This window comes from Leucopleurus acutus (genome assembly GCF_964270905.1).
Source record: "Leucopleurus acutus genome assembly, chromosome: 5".
NCBI lineage: Eukaryota > Metazoa > Chordata > Mammalia > Artiodactyla > Delphinidae > Leucopleurus > Leucopleurus acutus.
The window spans coordinates 71,562,737-71,582,028 of NC_139147.1; the positions used below are offsets into that span (position 1 = coordinate 71,562,737).

A 19,292-nucleotide genomic window follows, 5' to 3' on the forward strand; every position below is an offset into this window, starting at 1 on the left:
AGACATTTGCATCTAAGAAAAAAATTAGGGGCAGGTATTCTGTTCATTTAGAAATCTCTGCCACCTTCCCCCTCTGCACTTCCTAAAATTTCTCTTTGCATAGAAACGAACTAGTGACCTAAAGTATCTCAAACCCACAATAGCCTATACTTTATTTTTTTCCCCAAGACAAAAATACAACCATATGAGAAGAGTGAATCAGCTGAAGAGGCACCTATGAAGGGATGCAGGAAACTTAAATGGTGGAGGAAGTTTTGGACTCAAAAAGACCCATGAACAATATTCAGCATGTCAAGGAGAGTATCACGTATGCTCTTAGCACAAAGTGCTTGATTTTATTACTGTTCCACTCTGCAGCTGCCACCCCTTTCCCAACTGCTAGGAACTAGGGAACTGGATTGTAGAGAAGTACAAGAGAGACCTAGGTTTTATTGAGTAAGTGGTTTCACTCACTTCAGTCATTCACCTTGTGAACTTGGGAGAGTGTCTGGGCCTCATAATCATTTTCAAAACAAGAAGTAGTTATACTAAATATATATTACACTTAATTATTTCTAAGATTCCTTACAGTTCTAAAATCTTCTAAGCACAAGACATTTTTCTACATACTATCCTTCTCTCACTAGAAATAACTTCTGCAATCTCTACTTATTTGAAGGAGCAAACTACAGGGAGGAACATTGGATTAAGTTCTTAATTTTATGGAAGAAAATTAATGCATTTAGAGTTTGGATACATTTTATACTTCAGGCAGTATAGGACAGATAATAAAAATCCCAAATGTGCAAAATCCTTCCCACATCAATTTATAAAAATTTCCTTTTATCCTGGTCTTCTCCCCAAAACTGAAGCCCCATACCAAATCTCCTTAGCTCTAGAGGGAACATGCTCCAAGGTTTCATGAAACAATCCTAGCTGTTGTATTTCAGACTTTCAGATTTCTCCAAGGGCTGAGGGTCTCAGAGTCTCAGAGCACCCTGATTCCAAAGGGAAAAACAAGAAAACAAGAGGCACTGGAGTTAAGGATAGGTCAGCCACACACAAAACAATACAAAGTAAAAGAGCAACCTGAGACACACAGCAACAGTGAAGAGGGAGAAAAGCCAAGAAATCAGAACTGGGGCTTGTCCAAGAAGTTGACCAGTCAGCTACAGGGCTGGAGTTAAAAGGTCAACCCTGCAATTTTCCGGGGCACGAGAGGCAACTATTCATTTAATCCTATATTCATTGAGCACCAGGCATTGTAATAGGCCCTGGGGATAAAATGGTGAGCAAGATGGATGCTGTCCCTATCTTCACATAGCCTGCAAAGCAAAAAACATTTTCTGAGCATGTACTGTGAATAAGGTACTGTGCTGGACACTGAGTGGACAGCCTTTGTCTTCAATTCATCAGCTTCGTCTAAGTCAAAATAAACATAGAATTCAAGCAGCTGCCCTTTCTGGAGGCTTGATTTCATACAATGTAGATCAGACAACATCTAGGATTGCCAGATAAAATACAGGACCAGTTAAATATAAATTTCAGGTAAACAATGAACAATTGTTTAGTATAAGTTTTGTCTCAGGTTTCAGATAAACAGGAATTTTTTTTTTTTTTTGCCACAGAATATCACATGTAATTTTTTTTTTTTTTTTGCAGTATGCGGGCCTCTCACTGTTGTGGCCTCTCCCGTTGCGGAGCACAGGCTCCGGATGCGCAGGCTCAGCAGCCGTGGCTCACGGGCCCAGCCGCTCCGCGGCATGTGGGATCTTCCCGGACCGGGGCACGAACCCGTGTCCCCTGCATTGGCAGGCGGACTCTCAACCACTGCACCACCAGGGAAGCCCCACATGTAATATTTAGGATGTATTTGTACTAAACAATTATTCGTTGTTTATCTGAAAGTAAAATTTAACTGGAATATTATATTTTTATTTGCTAAATCTGGCAACCTTAACAACACCATACTTTTCTATTAACGTGTTCCAGCTCTCTTTTCACAGTGTGCATAGAGATCTATATTCTCTTCAAAGGTAAGCACAACTCATATATTTAACCCTTAACTTGATTAGTTTGATATATCTTTTAAGTCCCCCCCTTTTTTCAGCTTTATTGAGGTATAAATGACAGACAATAAAAGACATATACTTAAAGTGTGCAGTTTATACAGGTGTGAAATATATACCTGTGAAAATACCGCCATAATCAGGATAATAAATATTATCATCCCCAAAAGTTTTCCTGTGCTCCTGTGTAATTCCTCCCCCCAACCTCAACCTAAGTAAGCAACCACTGATGTTTTCTGTCACTATAGATTAATTTGCATTTTTTAGAATTTTATATAAATGGAATCATACAGTATATACTCTTTTTTGTATCTGGATTGTTTCACTCAGCATAATTGTTTCAAATCTGTATGCCTTTTATTATTTTTCTTGCCTTATTACACCGACTGGGGACTCCAGTACCATGTTAAACAGGAATGGTGAAAGTGGACATCTTTGACTAGTTCCCAACCCCAGGGGGAAAGCATTCAGTCTTTCACCATTAAGTATGATGTTAGATTTTTTTGTTGATGCCCTTTATCAGGTTGAGGAAGTTCCCTTCTACTGGTTTGCTGAGAGTTTTAGTTATGAGTGAATGTTGAATTTTATCTAATGCTTTTTCTGCATCTGAGATGACCAAATGGTTTTTCTTTTTAAATTTATTAATATGGTAAATTATACTGGCTGGTTTTCAAATGTTGAACCACCCTTGCATTTCTAGGATAAACCTCCTTGGTCATGGTATATTATCCTTTTTATATATTATTGGATTTGGTTTGCTAATATTTTGTCAAGGATATTGTTTCTTTTTTCATGAGTGATATTGATGTGTGATTTCCTTTTCTTGTAATGTCTGTGCCTGATTTTGGTATCAGCTCTTATGCTTTTCAGAAGAGTATTTTTAGAATTCGTATGTTGATGTAATTTGTATTACAGTGGAATAATAAGGGAGCTAGGTATAATTTGTATTATATGTGGTTATAGTATGTATTAGGTATGACTACTATTATTATACCTAACTCCCTTAAGCTACTTGTATGTACAGTACAGTTTTTCTTCTATTTTCTGCTCAATTCTTTTCATTACCCCCTTTGCCACTGTTTTCTGCTGTGGTAGCTTTTCTTGCTACCTTGCTACAGCTTCCTCTTTCTCTTTTATGTTGCTCTTTTCTTTTGTTTTAAGTGTTTATAGCTGTTCTAGTCTTCTGCCTTTTAATCTCAGGATTCATTCATTCATGTATTGAAACAGAGTTTGAGTCCCTACTCTGGGCAAGACACTGTGCTACACAGGACAGTGTTACAGCCGAGGACATGACACGCAGGATAGCAGGCATAGCTGGAGGCATTACTAGTCTCCAGGTCCCTGGCCCTCAGTTTTCTCTGACTAGCAGGTAACCTGCTTGGATAGACAGGGGAGCTTGAAGGGGAATTCTTCCTGGGCTCAGAGGTTGGACCTCTAGCCCACTCCTTATTAGGCCTTGTCTTCTCTGGGCAGGGCAGGGGTCCTGTCAACCAAAGGTTCTAGGTCAATTCACTGAATGACTAATTGTGGAATTTTCTAAAGCTACACAAATTTACATAAATCACACAATTTCCCCCTACTTATGTAAAGACTGTTTCTTTTAAAAAATATATCTTCAGACTTCGCTGGTGGCGTAGTGGTTAAGAATCCACCTGCTAATGCAGGGGACATGGGTTCGAGCCCTGGTCTGGGAAGATCCCACATGCTGCAGAGCAACTAAGCCCGTGTGCCACAACTACTGAGCCCACGTGCCACAACTACTGCAGCCTGCTGACCTAGAGCCCGTGCTCCGCAACAAGAGAAACCACCACAAAGAGAAGCCCGTGCACCGCAATGAAAAGTAGACCCTGCTTGCCACAACTAGAGAAAGCCTGCATGCAGCAATGAAGACCCATTGCAACCAAAAATAAATAAATACAATAAATTACACAGAAAAAATATATATATATCTCTTCAATTTCCTCAACTTGCAATAGATAGATTGGTAGTCTAAGAAAGCTCTGAAGAGCCAGGATTCTAGGCTCCTCATGCTGTTGGACAATCTGAGAGTAAGGTGCATAATCATGATTCTATAGAATATATCTCTAAGTATATTCTTTTATATAACCAAGGTAAAATGATCAAATTCAGGAATTTAACATTGATGCAATTCTATTCTCTGATGTATAGTCAATATTCAAATTTTACCAACTATCCTAATAAATATCCTTTGTAACATTTTTGTTCCAATCTAGGATCCAGTCCAGTTTCATATGTTGCATTTCTTTGTCCTCTTTTGTCTCCTTTCATCATAAAAAGTTTGTCAGCCTTTCTTAGTCTTTTATGATATTTACATTTTTGAAGATTGAAGGCAGTTGGTGCATAGCTTGTCCTTCAATTTGGTTTTGTCTTATTGTCAGCCTCTGCTTAGATTTGAGTTACTCATTTTTGTCAAGGATACTACATAAGTGATGTTGGCTCATTCTCAGTACTTAACATCAGAAGGCACATGATGTCATTTTGTCTTATTGGTGATCTTTAGTCACTTGGTTAAGGTGATGTCTGCCAGATCTCTTCATTGTAAAGATACTTTCCCCCCATATATAATGAATAAGTAATCTTTGGGGAGATGGTTTGAGACTGTGTAAATATTCTGTTTTGGAAGAAATTTCACTGACAGCTTTAGCATCCATTGATGATTCTTGCCTGAATCAATTATTATGATGGTGGCTACAAAATAGTGATTTTCTAACACTATCATTCCTCTACATTCATAAGCTGGCATTCTACTGTGAAAAGAGCTTTACCTCCCTGCCCCCTTTCTTCCTTCCTTTTTCTATTTATTTATTTATTTGCATACTTGCTTATATATACATATACGTTTCCGTAGAAATTCACAGACTCATTTCATGTTCAGAAATTCTCTTCTGAAAAGCAAAGGGGTGCAGAGTGTAAGGGTCATGCTTACCTTTGAAAAGAATGTAGACATATCATGAAGTAACTCATTTTGATGCTCAAATTGCTTTTGACTTGGCAAGTGGGCGACATCCCTTAGCTTTAAAATTTTTAATATTTTAAAAAATGCTGCTAAGAATAATTTTAGTGAATATAATAAAAAGAAAATATTCATGACTATAATTGATATTTGTTGAATATATTCAAGAAGATTATTTCTTAAAACCAAACTTTTGGCAAATAAGTGTCATGAGCTTTAAAACTCTGTTATTTGAATAAATGATTATTGAGTGAAATTTGCTTTCTGCCAGTGGTACTCTAGGACCAACTACCATTTGTATAAAAATTGCATCCTGGTAAATCTTGAAAACAAACAGATTAATCAAGATCAATAAAGTTCTGTAGATTTTTTGACTTTTAAAATATTAATTCAGCAAGCAGTTGCTAAGTAAGGCCATTACTTTTATGTGACACTATTGAACCCTGATGCTACATATTCTTGCATTTTTGACCTTTTGCATTTGGATCCCAGATGCACAAAATTGGGTTAATCACAATCCTTGGTTCATGATATACTGTCATCATTTTCCAAGCATGACCCATTTTCATTTGTTAGTTATTTTAAATAACTGATTATAATTAGTTATGGTTTCATAACTAATTTTTTATAACTTTTAATATTTATTCATTTATTATTTATTTATTTTGGCTGCTCCGGGTCTTAGTTGTGGCACGCATGCAGGATCTAGTTCCCCAACCGGGGATTGAACCCAGGCCCCCTGTATTGGTAGTGTGGAGTCTTACCCACTGGACCACCAGGGAAGTCCCCTAGTTATTTTTAAAATTGTGCACCTACAAACCCATCACTCAAAACAAAAGCTAGAACAGACAATAACCCTATGACCTGGCAATTCCACTTCTAGGTATGTACCCAGGAGAAACCCTTGCTTATGTACAAGAGGCGACATGTAAAAGAATATTCATAGCAGTGCTGTTTACAATAGCAAAAACCTGGAAACATCCCAAATGCTCATCAGTGGAAAGCAACATGAATAAACTGGTGTATTCACAGTTTATTCACAATGAACTATTATATAGCAGTCAAAATCAATGAATTATAGTGATACACAATATAAATAAATCTTGGGACTTCCCTGGTGGCGCAGTGGTTAAGAATCCTCCTGCCAATGCAGGGGACATGGGTTTGATCCCTGGTCTGGGACGATCCCACATGCCGCGGAGCAAATAAGCCCATGTGCCACATCTACTGAGCCTGCAGTCTACAGCCCACACACCGCAAATGTTGAGCCCACACTCTGCAACTACTGAAGCCTGCTCACCTAGAGCCTGTGCTCCGCAACAAGAGAAGCCACCGCAATGAGAAGCCTGTGCACTGCAATCAAAAGTAGCCCCCGTTCGCCACAACTAGAGAAAGCCCATGCGCAGCGATGAAGACCCAACGCAGCCAAAAATAAAAAAATAAAAATAAATAAAAATAAATCTTACTGTAATATTAAGCAAAAAAAAGGCCTCAAAGAATAAATACAGCTTAATAGCATTTTTAATAAAGTTAGAACACAAAAATTATTTAAATAATAATTTTTAGGAATATGGATAGATGCAAAGAAACTATATTAAAAGAGAAACAGTGGAATTATAAACAAGGGATTTAGGATATGGCTACCTGGGGTGAGGGAAAGCAGAGGGATAGGATGGGGGAGTGGGCACATGGCTAGTGTAGGTTATTGTCATGCTTATTAACTGACTGCTTTAAAGAAAATAAGTGTAGGGAATTCCCTAGTGGTCCAGTGGTTGGGACTCCTCGCTTTCACTGCTGAGGGCCCAGGTTCAGTCCCTGGTCGGGAAACTAAGATCCCCACAAGCCACACAGCATGGCCAAAAAAATAAAAATGAAAAAAAAAAAAAGTGTAAACCCAGTCTTGGACATATGTGTTTTCTAGAACTTTTCTAGAACTTTTTCTACACTTTTTCTAGAACTTTTACTGTTTTCTAGAACTTTTACTACAATTTTAATTCTAGAATTTCCTGATACAGCTGACTTTCATGTAAATATATGTTAAAATCATGTGGCATTAATTTGGGATTATACTGTATGTCAAAAAATGAAGTTCATACATTTGTAGAAACAGAAGCTACTGAAATCCCAATAACTAACACTGCCCCTTTCTTAAAAAGTATAACACTTTGGTAGGAAAATATGAGAAAGTTTGAATAAGAATATTTTTATATAAATGGAAATTGGAAATCATAATTTAATTAAAAGGCTCTTTCACTTTTAATTCACAAAAAATGTTTTCTCAAGTTTGAACATTTCTGAAAGTCATGTATTATTTTTAACAGAGTAACTAGTTTTTATGGAGTTAACCTAGATCTCTCCCTAACAGAGTAGTGCTGATTCTGTTGCCTTACCATGGCTCTAATCCCAATCTCTTTGTTCCCTACAGCCACTACCCAAGTTTAGGCCTGGACTTGCAAACCCAAAGTCCACATTTAGCCTACAGAATTTTTTTTTTTTTTTTGGCCCATGTAATGTTTACCTTAAAATCGTTGCCAATATTTTAAAAATTGGAAATTGTACTTAAAAATGCAGATTCCAGCTTTATTAAAAAATCAGAATATTTGGCAACATTCAACTATAGCTAAGATGAGACTTTCCTTTTTGGATGAGGCATGGGGGTTCCAGTTCAGAGAGTTTCTGCCATTCTCCTACAACTGGCTGACTTCACTCATTGGCATTACACTTGGCCTTTATAGGGACTTCCAACCTCTCCTCATATCCATTCTTTTGACCTTCCCTCCAACATAGTACATACCCCATTACCTCTCCACATTGTCAAAAGTAGCTTTCTAAGCAAGTTTGATCAAATCACTGCTTGATTTGCATATCCTTGATTTGCTCCTAATTGTTCTTAGGATAAAATCCAAACTCACAATGGCGTCATGATCTGGTCTGCCTGTTTCTCACCTCTTCCCAGCTCTGATTACTACTCAGAACAAGCTGTTCCCAGACCCGCTTCCTCATGTCTGTGTTACTCTCTTGGCCTTCTCTTCCCTTCTTCTCCAGGCTAACTCATACTCATCCTAAAAGACTCTGCTCTGACATCAGTCCTCCAGGAAACCTTTCCCCAAAGCTTTTGCCTCCTCCCCTTCCTTTGTGATCCCAAAGCGACATGAGCTCTTGCGAGTTTGTGAGTTCTTCATTAAAATTTTTGAGGTCTCCAAACACCACCAACAGGTGTTAAACCCGGGTAGGCTAAAGTGGGGTTAATCGTACTTGGATTAAGGCCAGCATTATTTTCGAGTCTAGACCTCTGACCGAGTATGGTTTCAAGGGTGAAGTGTGACAGACGTGTGTAAAGGTCCACACCAGTACGAACTCCGGAGACTAGGGTTGGTGGGCGTTTCAGACCCCGGCTCCCCGCTGGGTGCACTACCGCAAGCTCGCCGCCAGGGTCTGAAGTCGCTGCGAGCGCAGCCTCTGATTGGATAGGGCGGTGCATGCCGGTAGCGGCCGGGCCTTCGAAGTGCTTGCTGGGAGTTGTAGTTCTTGGAGCCGGAAGCGGGGGTGGCTAGAAACAGCCGCTGATGCAGCAGTCACTGCCTTTGCTGTCACCCGGCTGTAGTGCATCACTCTGAGCCCACCGGCCGTGGGTGCCTCCTCGGTTCCCGGGGGACTCTGGGAGCCCTGAGGGGCGAAGCGACGGGGACGCCTGTCAAGAGAAGAGGCGACGTCGCAGCCCCGGATGCGGGCAGAGGGCGCGGGAATGGAGCTTGGCGGCTGCGAGGAGGGCTTGCCGGAGGAGAGCAGGTGGGCTGGGAAGGGGCCGGAGAGTCGCGGGCGGATTGATGCGTTGAAGTCCCGGGAGGCTTGAGAGGGCTCGGAGAGCACGGGGAGACCTGCCGGGCGCGACAGAACTGAGGGCAACTGTTGTGGGCAACTTGTTTGGGAAAAAATTCTGAAAGGAGGGACGCGCAGGGCGTGGATAGGGCGGACGAGGGAACGGGCTTAGTGAGGGTGAAGGAGGGGGGTAGGGTATGTTGAGGGCGGGGGCTTGGGGGGTGGGCAGAAGTGGGTGAAGCTCAGATCCAAGGCTGCTGGGGAGGAGGTGGATATTGAGAGGTGCTGTAGTGAGATTTCATAGGCCAGAGTCTATAGATAGCAGTAGGGGACAAGGTGGGTGCCCCGACTGAAACTTACGGTGACAGCAATTCGGGCCAATATTAAGAAGGTTGAAGTAAGAATTTATGGGAGTAAAGGTTAGGCATTATGAGTTGCCTAGAAAGCAGCTTAGGAAAAATGAGTGTGAGGAAGGAGTGAAGGAGGGCCTGCGGATGAAAGTGGGCGATTGTAATGGCAGTGGAATGGGGAGGGGGGCTTGCTAGTGGGACTAGAAATTGTGTGCGTGCCCTTTGTCAAAGCTGGATCCCTGTCAGAGAGTAACAGGACCTCCCTGTCGTTTCCTTTCCATCCTTAAACCCTTCACTCCTTCCCCACAATGCAGCTAAGCAATTTCCGATTTATTTATATGAAACTGTTGTTATCGAGTTCATACCTTCTAGAAATTAGAGAATTTAAGATTTTAAAAACTACTTTGACCGAATGGTGGCTTGGACTCTGGAAAGGTACTACCCCTATGTAGGGGTTGCTTCATTAATAACTCTGGTCTTAACCTCTTAAGAATCTGGAATGTACATCATAGAGCAGGAATGTGGGTTAAGGAAGTCTTTTTTTTAACATCTTTGTTGAATTATAATTGCTTTACATTGTTGTGTTAGTTTCTGCTGTATAACAAAGTGAATAAGCTATACATATACATATATCCCCATATCCCCTCCCTCTTGCATCTCCCTCCCACCCTCCCTATCCCACTCCTCTAGTGGGTCGCAAAGCACGGAGCTGATCTCCCTGTTCTATGCTGATCTCCCTGTACTCTGCGGCTGCTTCTCACTAGCTATTTTACATTTGGTAGTGTGTATATGTCCATGCCTCTCTCTCACTTCGTCCCAGCTTACCCTTCTCCTTCCCCTTCCCCGTGTCCTCAAGTCCACTCTCTACGTCTGCGTCTTTATTCCTGTCCTGCCCCTAGGTTTGTCAGAACCATTTTTTTTTTTTTAGATTCCATATATATGTGTTAGCATATGGCATTTGTTTTTTTCTTTCTGACTTACTTTATTCTGTATGACAGACTCTGGGTCCATCCACCTCACTACAAATAACTCAATTTCATTTCTTTTTATGGCTGAGTAATATTCCATTGTATATATGTGACACATCTTCTTTATCCATTCATCTGTCGATGGACACTTAGGTTGCTTCCATGTCCTGGCTATTGTAAATAGAGCTGCAGTGAACACTGCGGTACATGACTCTTTTTGAATTATGGTTTTCTCAGGGTATATGCCCAGTAGTGGGATTGCTGGGTCATATGGTGGTTCTATTTTTAGTTTTTTAAGGAACCTCCATACTGTTCTCCATAGTGGCTGTATCAATTTACTTTCCCACCAACAGTGGGAGAGGGTTCCCATCTCTCCACACCCTCTCCAGCATTTATTGTTTGTAGATTTTTGATGATGGCCATTCTGACTGGTGTGGGGTGATACCTCATTGTAGTTTTGACTTGCATTTCTCTAGTGATTAGTGATGTTGAGAATCCTTTCATATGTTTGCTGGCAATCTATATCTTCTTTGGAGAAATGTCTGTTTAGGTCTTCCGCCCATTTTTGGATTGGGTTGTTTGTTTTTCTGATATTGAGCTGCATGAGCTGCTTGTATACTTTGGAGATTAATTCTTTGTCAGTTGCTTTGTTGGCAAATATTTTCTCCCATTGTGAGTGTTGTCTTTTGGTCTTGTTTATGGTTTCATTTGCTGTGCAAAAGCTTTTAAGTTTCATTAGGTCCCATTTGTTTATTTTTGTTTTTATTTCCACTTCTCTAGGAGGTGGGTCAAAAAGGATCTTGCTGTGATTTATGTCATAGAGTGTTCTGCCTTTGTTTTCCTCTAAGAGTTTTATAGTGTCTGGCCTTACATTTAAGGAAGTCTTTCTTGACTTTTAAAAATATTCAGATATAATTAGAGTCTCAGGAGCAGCTGGGATCCAAAGACTGGAGGTGGAATATTTACCTCTGAGAAAATATCAACAGGGGAAAATTAATGAGATGTTGTACCTGGGTGAAGACCTGGCTGTTTTAAAGAGTGAGACTCCTCTTTTATGTGCACAGTTAGCCTGTGGCCTGCTGTACAAAACCTGGGCCGACAGGACCTTGGCGTTCCTGCCCGAGACTTGTGAATGATGTGTTCAGTGAAACTGAACATCTTACTTCCCTTTTCCATGTTTCAGTTTCTGCTTATGTATATTTGGCTACTTATTCTTCCTCCAGATGTCTGTGAAATGCTTCATGTAAAAGGTCCTATATACATTCTAAACAAATTTTAGGATTGTTTTTATTTTCCTCTGCCAGTTCATGTGGGAAAGGCTGGGTTGGAAATTCAAATTTCATCCCCATCTAGCTGAGTTTTTTATTTATTTAATATATTTAACAAACACCTCTTTACTACAAGCCAGGCGTTGCTTAAGAGCCTTACAAGTATTATTTAATCCCCATAACAACTGGGTGAGATAGGTACTATTCAATATATTATCACCATTTGACAGGTGAGGGAGCTGAGACATAGACAGGATAAATAACTTGCCAAGGTCATACAGTAAATCCTTGGTGGAACTGGGATTCAAACCCAGGCAATCTGGCTCTACTATTTTTTTTTTTTTTGCGGTACGCGGGCCTCTCACAGCTGTGGCCTCTCCCGTTGCGGAGCACAGGCTCCGGACGCGCAGGCTCAGCGGCCATGGCTCACGGGCCCAGCTGCTCCGCGGCATGTGGGATCCTCCCGAACCGGGGCACGAACCCGTGTCCCCTGCATCGCCAGGTGGACTGTCAACCACTGCGCCACCAGGGAAGCCCTGGCTCTACTTTTAATACCAACACTATACTACCTTTCACTATGCTAATATACTGGGACAAAGAAATGTATAAGGTAATGAATTTTATAGCATTCTTTGCCTGTCATTTTAAGGCTATTAGGACCGCTCCTTTGCAGGTATCTTTTTCTGTTATTCTTTCCATGCTTGCCTCTTAATCAAGGAACTTTAGTCAAAACTTAATTTCAGTAGTGGGATTATCCCCACAAAATCACTCATATTGTTGCCATAGCCAACTCTCTGTGGGTGGCTAGTTAACTCAGAATGTTTTATTTAATGGGACTTCATGGCACTGATGACCTCCTTAGTTCCAGATAGTCAAATGGTAAATAAAATACATGCCTTGTGCCTGAGAATTGAGGCACTGTAGCTGGGTCACTGCAAACCTAACCCTTCTATGGCCGGTAAAACACCCAATTCAGAGGACATCTTGATGAGATGGCATCATTTTTTTTTTTAATATATAATGAAGGATAAAACTGCTCAGTTATTTTCTGAAAGCAGTTGATGTAGTGAAATGTGCATAAGCTTTATATCCAGGTAGATCTGCATTTGGATTCTAGCTCTACGGCTTAACTTGGCTTATCCTGTTTGAGTGGGAAGAATGATGCCTTCCTGACTGGTAAGTTGTGAGGGTTCAATAACATAATGTGCATAAAGCTCCTCACAGAGTGCCTGATATGTACTGAATGCAAAAAATGTCTACTTCCATCTCCTCCCCAGTTTTCTTAAAATAAGGTTAGTGGGTGCTCTTCCAGTTGCTGTTTTCAATGGTATCATTGCTCGCTCTTCCTCCTTCTGTGGCTCCTCTATCCGAGTTGAACACACTGGGGACTGGGGTGTTGGCCTAGCTTTTAACTTCATCCTTGGAGTGGAATGTCATAGATACCCCTATTGTTTTCCATGTAGCTAGTCACCACTAGCAAAATGCTGTAATGCTTAGGGATGATACTTCACTTTTCCTAGGGTTTCCTAAATGCCAATTATTTGGAGTTTGGTGAAACTACTAAACAATTAAAGGAATGATTCTTCTTGCATTGCTCTGTCACCCTCAGCTGCCTTGGGCTATGCAGTCTACTTCTGAGCTTGGAACCCGACTACTTCCACAGTTTTCGTGGTACAGTGAGTCAGATAGAGTCAGAATTCAAGGATTAAGGTACTTTTTTGTGTCTCCAAACTGAGCTCATTCTATTGACCAAAACCTTTTCCTCCTCTGTTCTCTATCTCAAGTTAATAGTGTTTTCCATTCAGTCAACCAAGTCAGAAACCTCAGTGAAATTTGATACTTCCCTCTCCTTCCTTTCCCATACCCAGGCAGTCACAGGTCCAATGAGTTCTCTTTCTGATTTTTCTCTTGAAGCCTTTTTTTTTTCCCTCCATTTCCAAATATATTGGCTTATATTACCGAAAAATCCAGGGAGTGGTATTGCTTCAGGAATGGCCAAATGTAGGTGCTTAAACAAAAGTTTGTCCCTCAGAGTGAGAGAGTGGCATGGACATATATACACCACCAAATGTAAAACCAATAACTAGTGGGAAGCAGCTGCATAGCACAGAGAGATCAGCTCGGTGCTTTGTGACCCCCTAGAGGGGTGGGAGGGAGGGAGATGCAAGAGGGAAGAGATATGGGGATATAAGTATATGTATAACTGATTCACTCTGTTATAAAGCAGAAACTAACACACCATTGTAAAGCAATTATACTCCAATAAAGATGTTAAAAAAAAAAAGAAAGTTTGTCCCTGTCTGTGTGCTCTTTTTCTCGATGTGTTGGCTTCATTCTCAGGCAGATTTTTCTTTTTTTTATCTTTTTTAAAAAATTTATTTATTTTATTTTATTTATTTATTTTTGGCTGCGTTGGGTCTTGTTGCTACGCATGGACTTTCTCTAGTTGCAGCGAGTGAGGGCTACTCTTCGTTGCAACATGCAGACTTCTCATTGCGGTGGCTTCTCTTGTTGCAGACCGCGGGCTCTAGGCGCGCGGGCTTCAGTAGTTGTGGCTCGTGGGCTCTAGAGCACAGGCTCAGTAATTGTGGCACATGGGCTTAGTTGCTCTGCGGCCTGTGGGATCTTCCTGGGCCAGGGATTGAACCCGTGTCCCCTGCATTGGCAGGCGGACTCTTAACCACTGCACCACCAGGGAAGTCGCAGATTTTTCTACAGGATGACCCTTGGCGACTTCAAGTTTCGCAATCCAACCAAAAAGAAGACAAAATCAATCCCCATAGGTATAGCAAAAGTGAAAATTCTGGGGCTGACTCTTTTTGGACTGACTTATGTTCCTGTTCTTGTAATCAGGGTATGGAATATGTTGCTCAGTCAGGCCTAAGTTATATGCCCAACCCTGGATCCTAGGGTAGGGTGATATTTTCTTGGGACTTCATGGACCAGATTAAGTGCCAGAGGGGTGATTCCCCTGTGAAGAATCATTATTCTGTTACCAAAAGAAAGGGACATGAATTCTGGGCAGCTATAAACAAAATTATTCACTAAAGCCTTTATTATTTCTCATTGTGGATTCTCTCAGTAGCCTCCTGACTAAGCTCCCAATCTGAGCCCAGTCCCCCTATTCCAAGCAGCTTCCACATTGCTACCAGCTTAATTTTTCAGAAGCAAAGTTACTCTAGTATTTTGCTCAGAAATGTTCAGTGATTTCTCATTGAAAATAGAAAGTCAAAACTTCTGTGGTATTCAGTGTGAAGTTTCCAGTTACAAAACCATGGCATTCACTCACTCACATCTCCTTCCTCACCATTCTAATACTTGCTCCTCTAAATTCCCTGCATTGCCTCCTTCTTTGCCTGGAGAGCTCTTAGTCGTCCTTTAAATAATTCTCCTTTAGAAGTCATCATTGACCTGCCCTTTTCTATCTCTCTTATTACAGCACTTCTCACTCTATAGCATTTTTTAAATGTATGTGCCCCTTTCCCCCACTGCATTCTGAATATCCGGAGAGGTGGGGACTCTCCCTCTTTAACCACCATAAGCCCGGTGCCTAACACGGTGCCTGACATATGGTTGGTGTTCACTGAATATTTATTTGCTCAAGGAATGAAAATGGTAAAATTTGGTCATGCTTCTTATGGTTGGACAGGTGTCATTGGTTCTGTTGCTATTGAAAGGGCCTCTGTTTTTCCCTTTCTGTTTATTCATTTTTCACTTTTTCACGTAATTTTCATTTTCTTCCCTTTTGTTCCCTTTTTCCTTTGACCATGCTCTGGCAGCACTGGTAGCAAAGCACGAGGATCACATGATTTTTGAGCAATCCAAACTGCTACTCCAATTATTAGTACAATTTTTCCTCTCCCCGCCCCCCGCTGCCCCCCCACCCCTCCTCCCCCAAACATACTCTTGAAGCTTTTGGGGAAAATGCTATTGTCAGAACCCAGAGGCCGGAGGTGTATCAGCTGATAGCAGGAACCGTAAGCTGAAGCTTTTCTCAGTATCTACCCTCCCCACAGCTGTTTCTGCTTTTTTATACTTGCTTTATCACTTCTTCCATAAATGGAATTTTTTTCCTGTTTTTTATTTTGTTTTGTAATCTTTCCTTCTTAAACAACCTGTCTTGGTATTTATAGACCAGCTCTGTCCAACGCAATAGCCACTTAGCCACCTGTGGTAATTTAAGTCTCAATTAATTAAAATTAAATAAAATTTTAAAATTTCAGTTCTTTAGTCACACTGCACAGACTTCAAGTGCTTAATGGCCACAGTGGCTAGTGGCTGCCATATTGGACAGCACAGATACAGAACATTTCCAGCATCACAGAAAGTTCAATTGAACAATGCTGCTGTAGATGTAAATCTGCATTTTTCAGGAAAGAACTGCAGCATGCTTACATGTTTTTAGTTCCTCTGGATCAGGCTCACTTGAAGTGTAAACTACACTTGATTAGGAGGAGAGAAGATTATTAAAGGAAGTCATCAATAGTAGTGAGTAAATAGGAACTTGGCAAACTATCTCTCAAAGTTTGTGGGGCCATATCCTTTGCCAGTGAAACTCACAGGAACCCTGCTGGTTTGTAGGACTGAGAGATGATTGATTTTTTACTAGAAAACAGCAGAATCCCATAATTTCTTAAGGGTTCTCAGACAGTCTCCCGGTGAGCTCTCTCATTTGGATACTTTTGAGAAGAAAGCAGTAATAGTCATATTGCCATTCCTCTTCACCCACGTCCCTCCAAGACCATGAATTTATTTTTGCCTCCTAACCTCCTAAGGAGTCCTTTGAGAGTTTTAGATTTTCCAAGGGTGTTTTTTTTTTTTCTACCTACTTTTGTTATTTGCTCGCTGTTTTATTGCTTTCTGGCTGGAGAATATGTCTGTACTACTTCTACTTTTGAGGATCTATTGACTTTTCTTATGCGTATGCCTTAGTACAAGGCAAATTTTCGTGACTGTTCTATGGTGCTTTAAAAAAGTGTCCTTCAAGGTATAGTTTTCTAGATGTTATAGAACAACCTTATTAATTATATATTATTCAGCTCTTCTAATCACTTTTTTTTTTTAAATAAATTTATTTATTTATTTATTTTTGGCTGCATTGGGTCTTCGTTTCTGTCCGAGGGCTTTCTCTAGTTGTGGTGAGCGGGGGGCCACTCCTCATCGCGGTGCGCGGGCCTCTCACTGTCGCGGCCTCTCTTGTTGCGGAGCACGGGCTCCAGACGCGCAGGCTCAGTAGCTGTGGCTCACGGGCCCAGTTGTTCCGCGGCATGTGGGATCTTCCCAGACCAGGGCTCGAACCCGCGTCCCCTGCATTGGCAGGCAGGTTCTCAACCACTGCGCCACCAGGGAAGCCCCTCTAATCACTTTTTTACTTTTGGTTTTCGTGATCTCCCATTACCATTGTTTTTTCTTTTCCATTTCCATTTTTCTTTTCATTATTTATTTATTTATTTTGGCTGTGCTGGGTCTTCGTTGCGGCACATGGGATCTTTAGTTGTGGCATGTGGACTTCTTAGTTGTGGCATGCAGACTCTTAGTTGCGGCATGCAGGATCTAGTTCCCCGACCATGGATCGAACCCGGGCCTCCTGCGTTGGGAGCGTGGAGTCTTACCCACTGGACCACCAGGGAAATCCCCGTTTTTCTTTTTGTTTTCTGCAGTTTTTGTTTCGCGTGTGTGTGTGTGTGTGTGTGTGTGTGTGTGTGTGTGTGTGTGTGGTTTTGTTTGATATATTTTGAGGCCATGTTATTAGATACACAAAAACTAATGAGAGCTATATCTTCATTATTCCCTCTTTGTCTTTTTAAATGATTCTTGCCTTGAATACAACCTTGATATTAGTATAGTTTCCTCCTGCTTTTTTGTTTGATTGGCTGTTTTGTTTTAAATAGTTGAGTTTATTCCATTGACACTTATTTTTATCTCATATCTGTTGGGTCTTAATTCTATCATCTTTTAAAAATGATTTCTATAATGTTCTCTTGCTGTTTTCTTTCCTCAGCAGTTTTTGAGATAGTTTAGTTTTAGTTCCAATGATGGTTATCTTTTACTTTAAAATAGTGTCCCTAAAACTGAGGCAACTGAGGCAGTGTCTTTCCTCCTTTGCCTTTGCTATTGGAGTGGTGGTGTATGCCTCCTTTACCTTGCTTGTAAAGCACTCTTCTACCCAGACAACATAAGGTGTGACTCTAAGGTAATGAGATTGGCTTTCTTATATGACTCACAAAATCAACCTTATTTTTTTGCAGTAAAACCTTATAAGTTTCTTTCATTCTATCCAGAAAGCAAATTTGATTCTCTGTTATATACAAGGTCGTCCAATATTGAGGAAGTCTTTCCAGCTATCCTGCTTCAGTGAGAGTACCATGAACATAAACAGGGCCTTGGAACCTGTGCTAAGAAGAAATTTGACCCTAGTTTAAATTCAGTGAAGATATTCTTTGTAGGTGGAACACTGTTACTAGTCTTAATTATGTCACAAACTGTCCAATCCCAAATTTTCTCTGAAGCAGAATGGGTAAGAAGGCTTTATACTAGGTACTCCTTCTGATTTAACTGGATTTATTAGATTTATGCAATGGAAGTTCAAAGGAAAAGGACAGAGAAAAGGGAAGTAATACTACTATTATTTGCTTGATGGTGGTGCTTTCTGTAGATTATCAATTACACTCCTTTATGAAGTAGTTGTTCTCTCCATTTTGCAGATGAGGGAACTGAAGCTTAAAGAGTTTAATGGCTTGCCCAAGGATGCACAGCTAGTTTGTGCAGAGCTAGGATTCAAATTCAGGTTGGCCTGACCGTGAAGCTTGTTCTCTTTCCACTGAATGACATTTTCTCTCTGCTTATTAAAATATAAAATACAAAAGAAATAGAGGGACTTCCCTGGTGGCGCAGAGGTTAAGACTCCACACTCCCAATGCTGGGGACCCGGGTTCGATCCCTGGTCAGGGAACTAGATCCCACATGCATGCCACAATTAGGAGTTCACACGCCACAACTAAGGAGCTGGTGAGCTGCAACTAAAGAGCCTGCCTGCCACAACTAAGACCTGGCACAACCAAATAAATAAATAAATAAATATTTTTTTAAAAAAGGAAATAGAAAAACCATGGTCCTTCTCCTTAAGGAAATCAACCACATACCGGTAAATAACAATGTTTTGGTTTTTTTTTTTAAAGATTATTATTAAGAGGAATGGTGTATTGACAGCATGTGTTATGGAGTTTCTAACAAAAAAGTTGTTGCAGGTCAGATTATTTAGAACTTCTTGGGAGAAAATTGTACTAGAGCTGAACCTTAATCCCTGAATGGGACAAGAAGAGAATCATTCCAAGTGGAAAGGTCTCCATGGATACAGTCATGAGAGTAGGTATGAGGTTAGCATGTTTGCATGTGGTAGAGAGAGAGAGAGAGAGACTGTATTCAAATTGAGGAGTACTGAGCAGGATGGAGAATTTTTGAACTCTGTACTAAGGCGTTTGCATATCACCAGTGGTAAGGTTTCTGACATAAGGGATTTTCCTACCTTTTGTTAAATCTACCCATTGTTGAAATTCAAGAAATTTAGTATCATTAAAATTTAGTATGATTGGTGAAGCATTTGTTGAATAGGTATAAAGTTACAAAGCCTGCCTTCTAGACGTTGAGATTCCTAGACATTGAGGTTCCCTCCTAGACTTTTGAGATTCTGCTGTCAACCGCTAAAGGGATGGAACTGCCAATGGATAGGTTCTCCTAAGTGCCCCAGAGCTGAGAGCTGAATAATAGAGTCAAGTATGTTTTTTCTATAAGCATATTGTTTATTTGAAAAGCATCATAAATATACTACATACTCTACAAGTTAAAAACTGTATAACTAAAAACAG

At 40.6% G+C, this 19,292-nt stretch overlaps 1 protein-coding gene across 1 annotated transcript in view; it reads left to right on the forward strand.

Moving 5' to 3' along the window:
* Positions 1 to 8,621: 8,621 nt before the first annotated feature.
* The window catches only part of RUBCN (rubicon autophagy regulator), a 55,326-nt gene continuing 44,655 nt past the window's right edge, over positions 8,622 to 19,292 (forward strand). Inside the window, exon 1 of the mRNA XM_082839182.1 lies at positions 8,622 to 8,811. Within this exon, the coding sequence (XP_082695308.1) occupies positions 8,747 to 8,811 (65 nt within the window). The 5' untranslated portion in view covers positions 8,622 to 8,746. The remainder of the gene's footprint in view (positions 8,812 to 19,292) is intronic.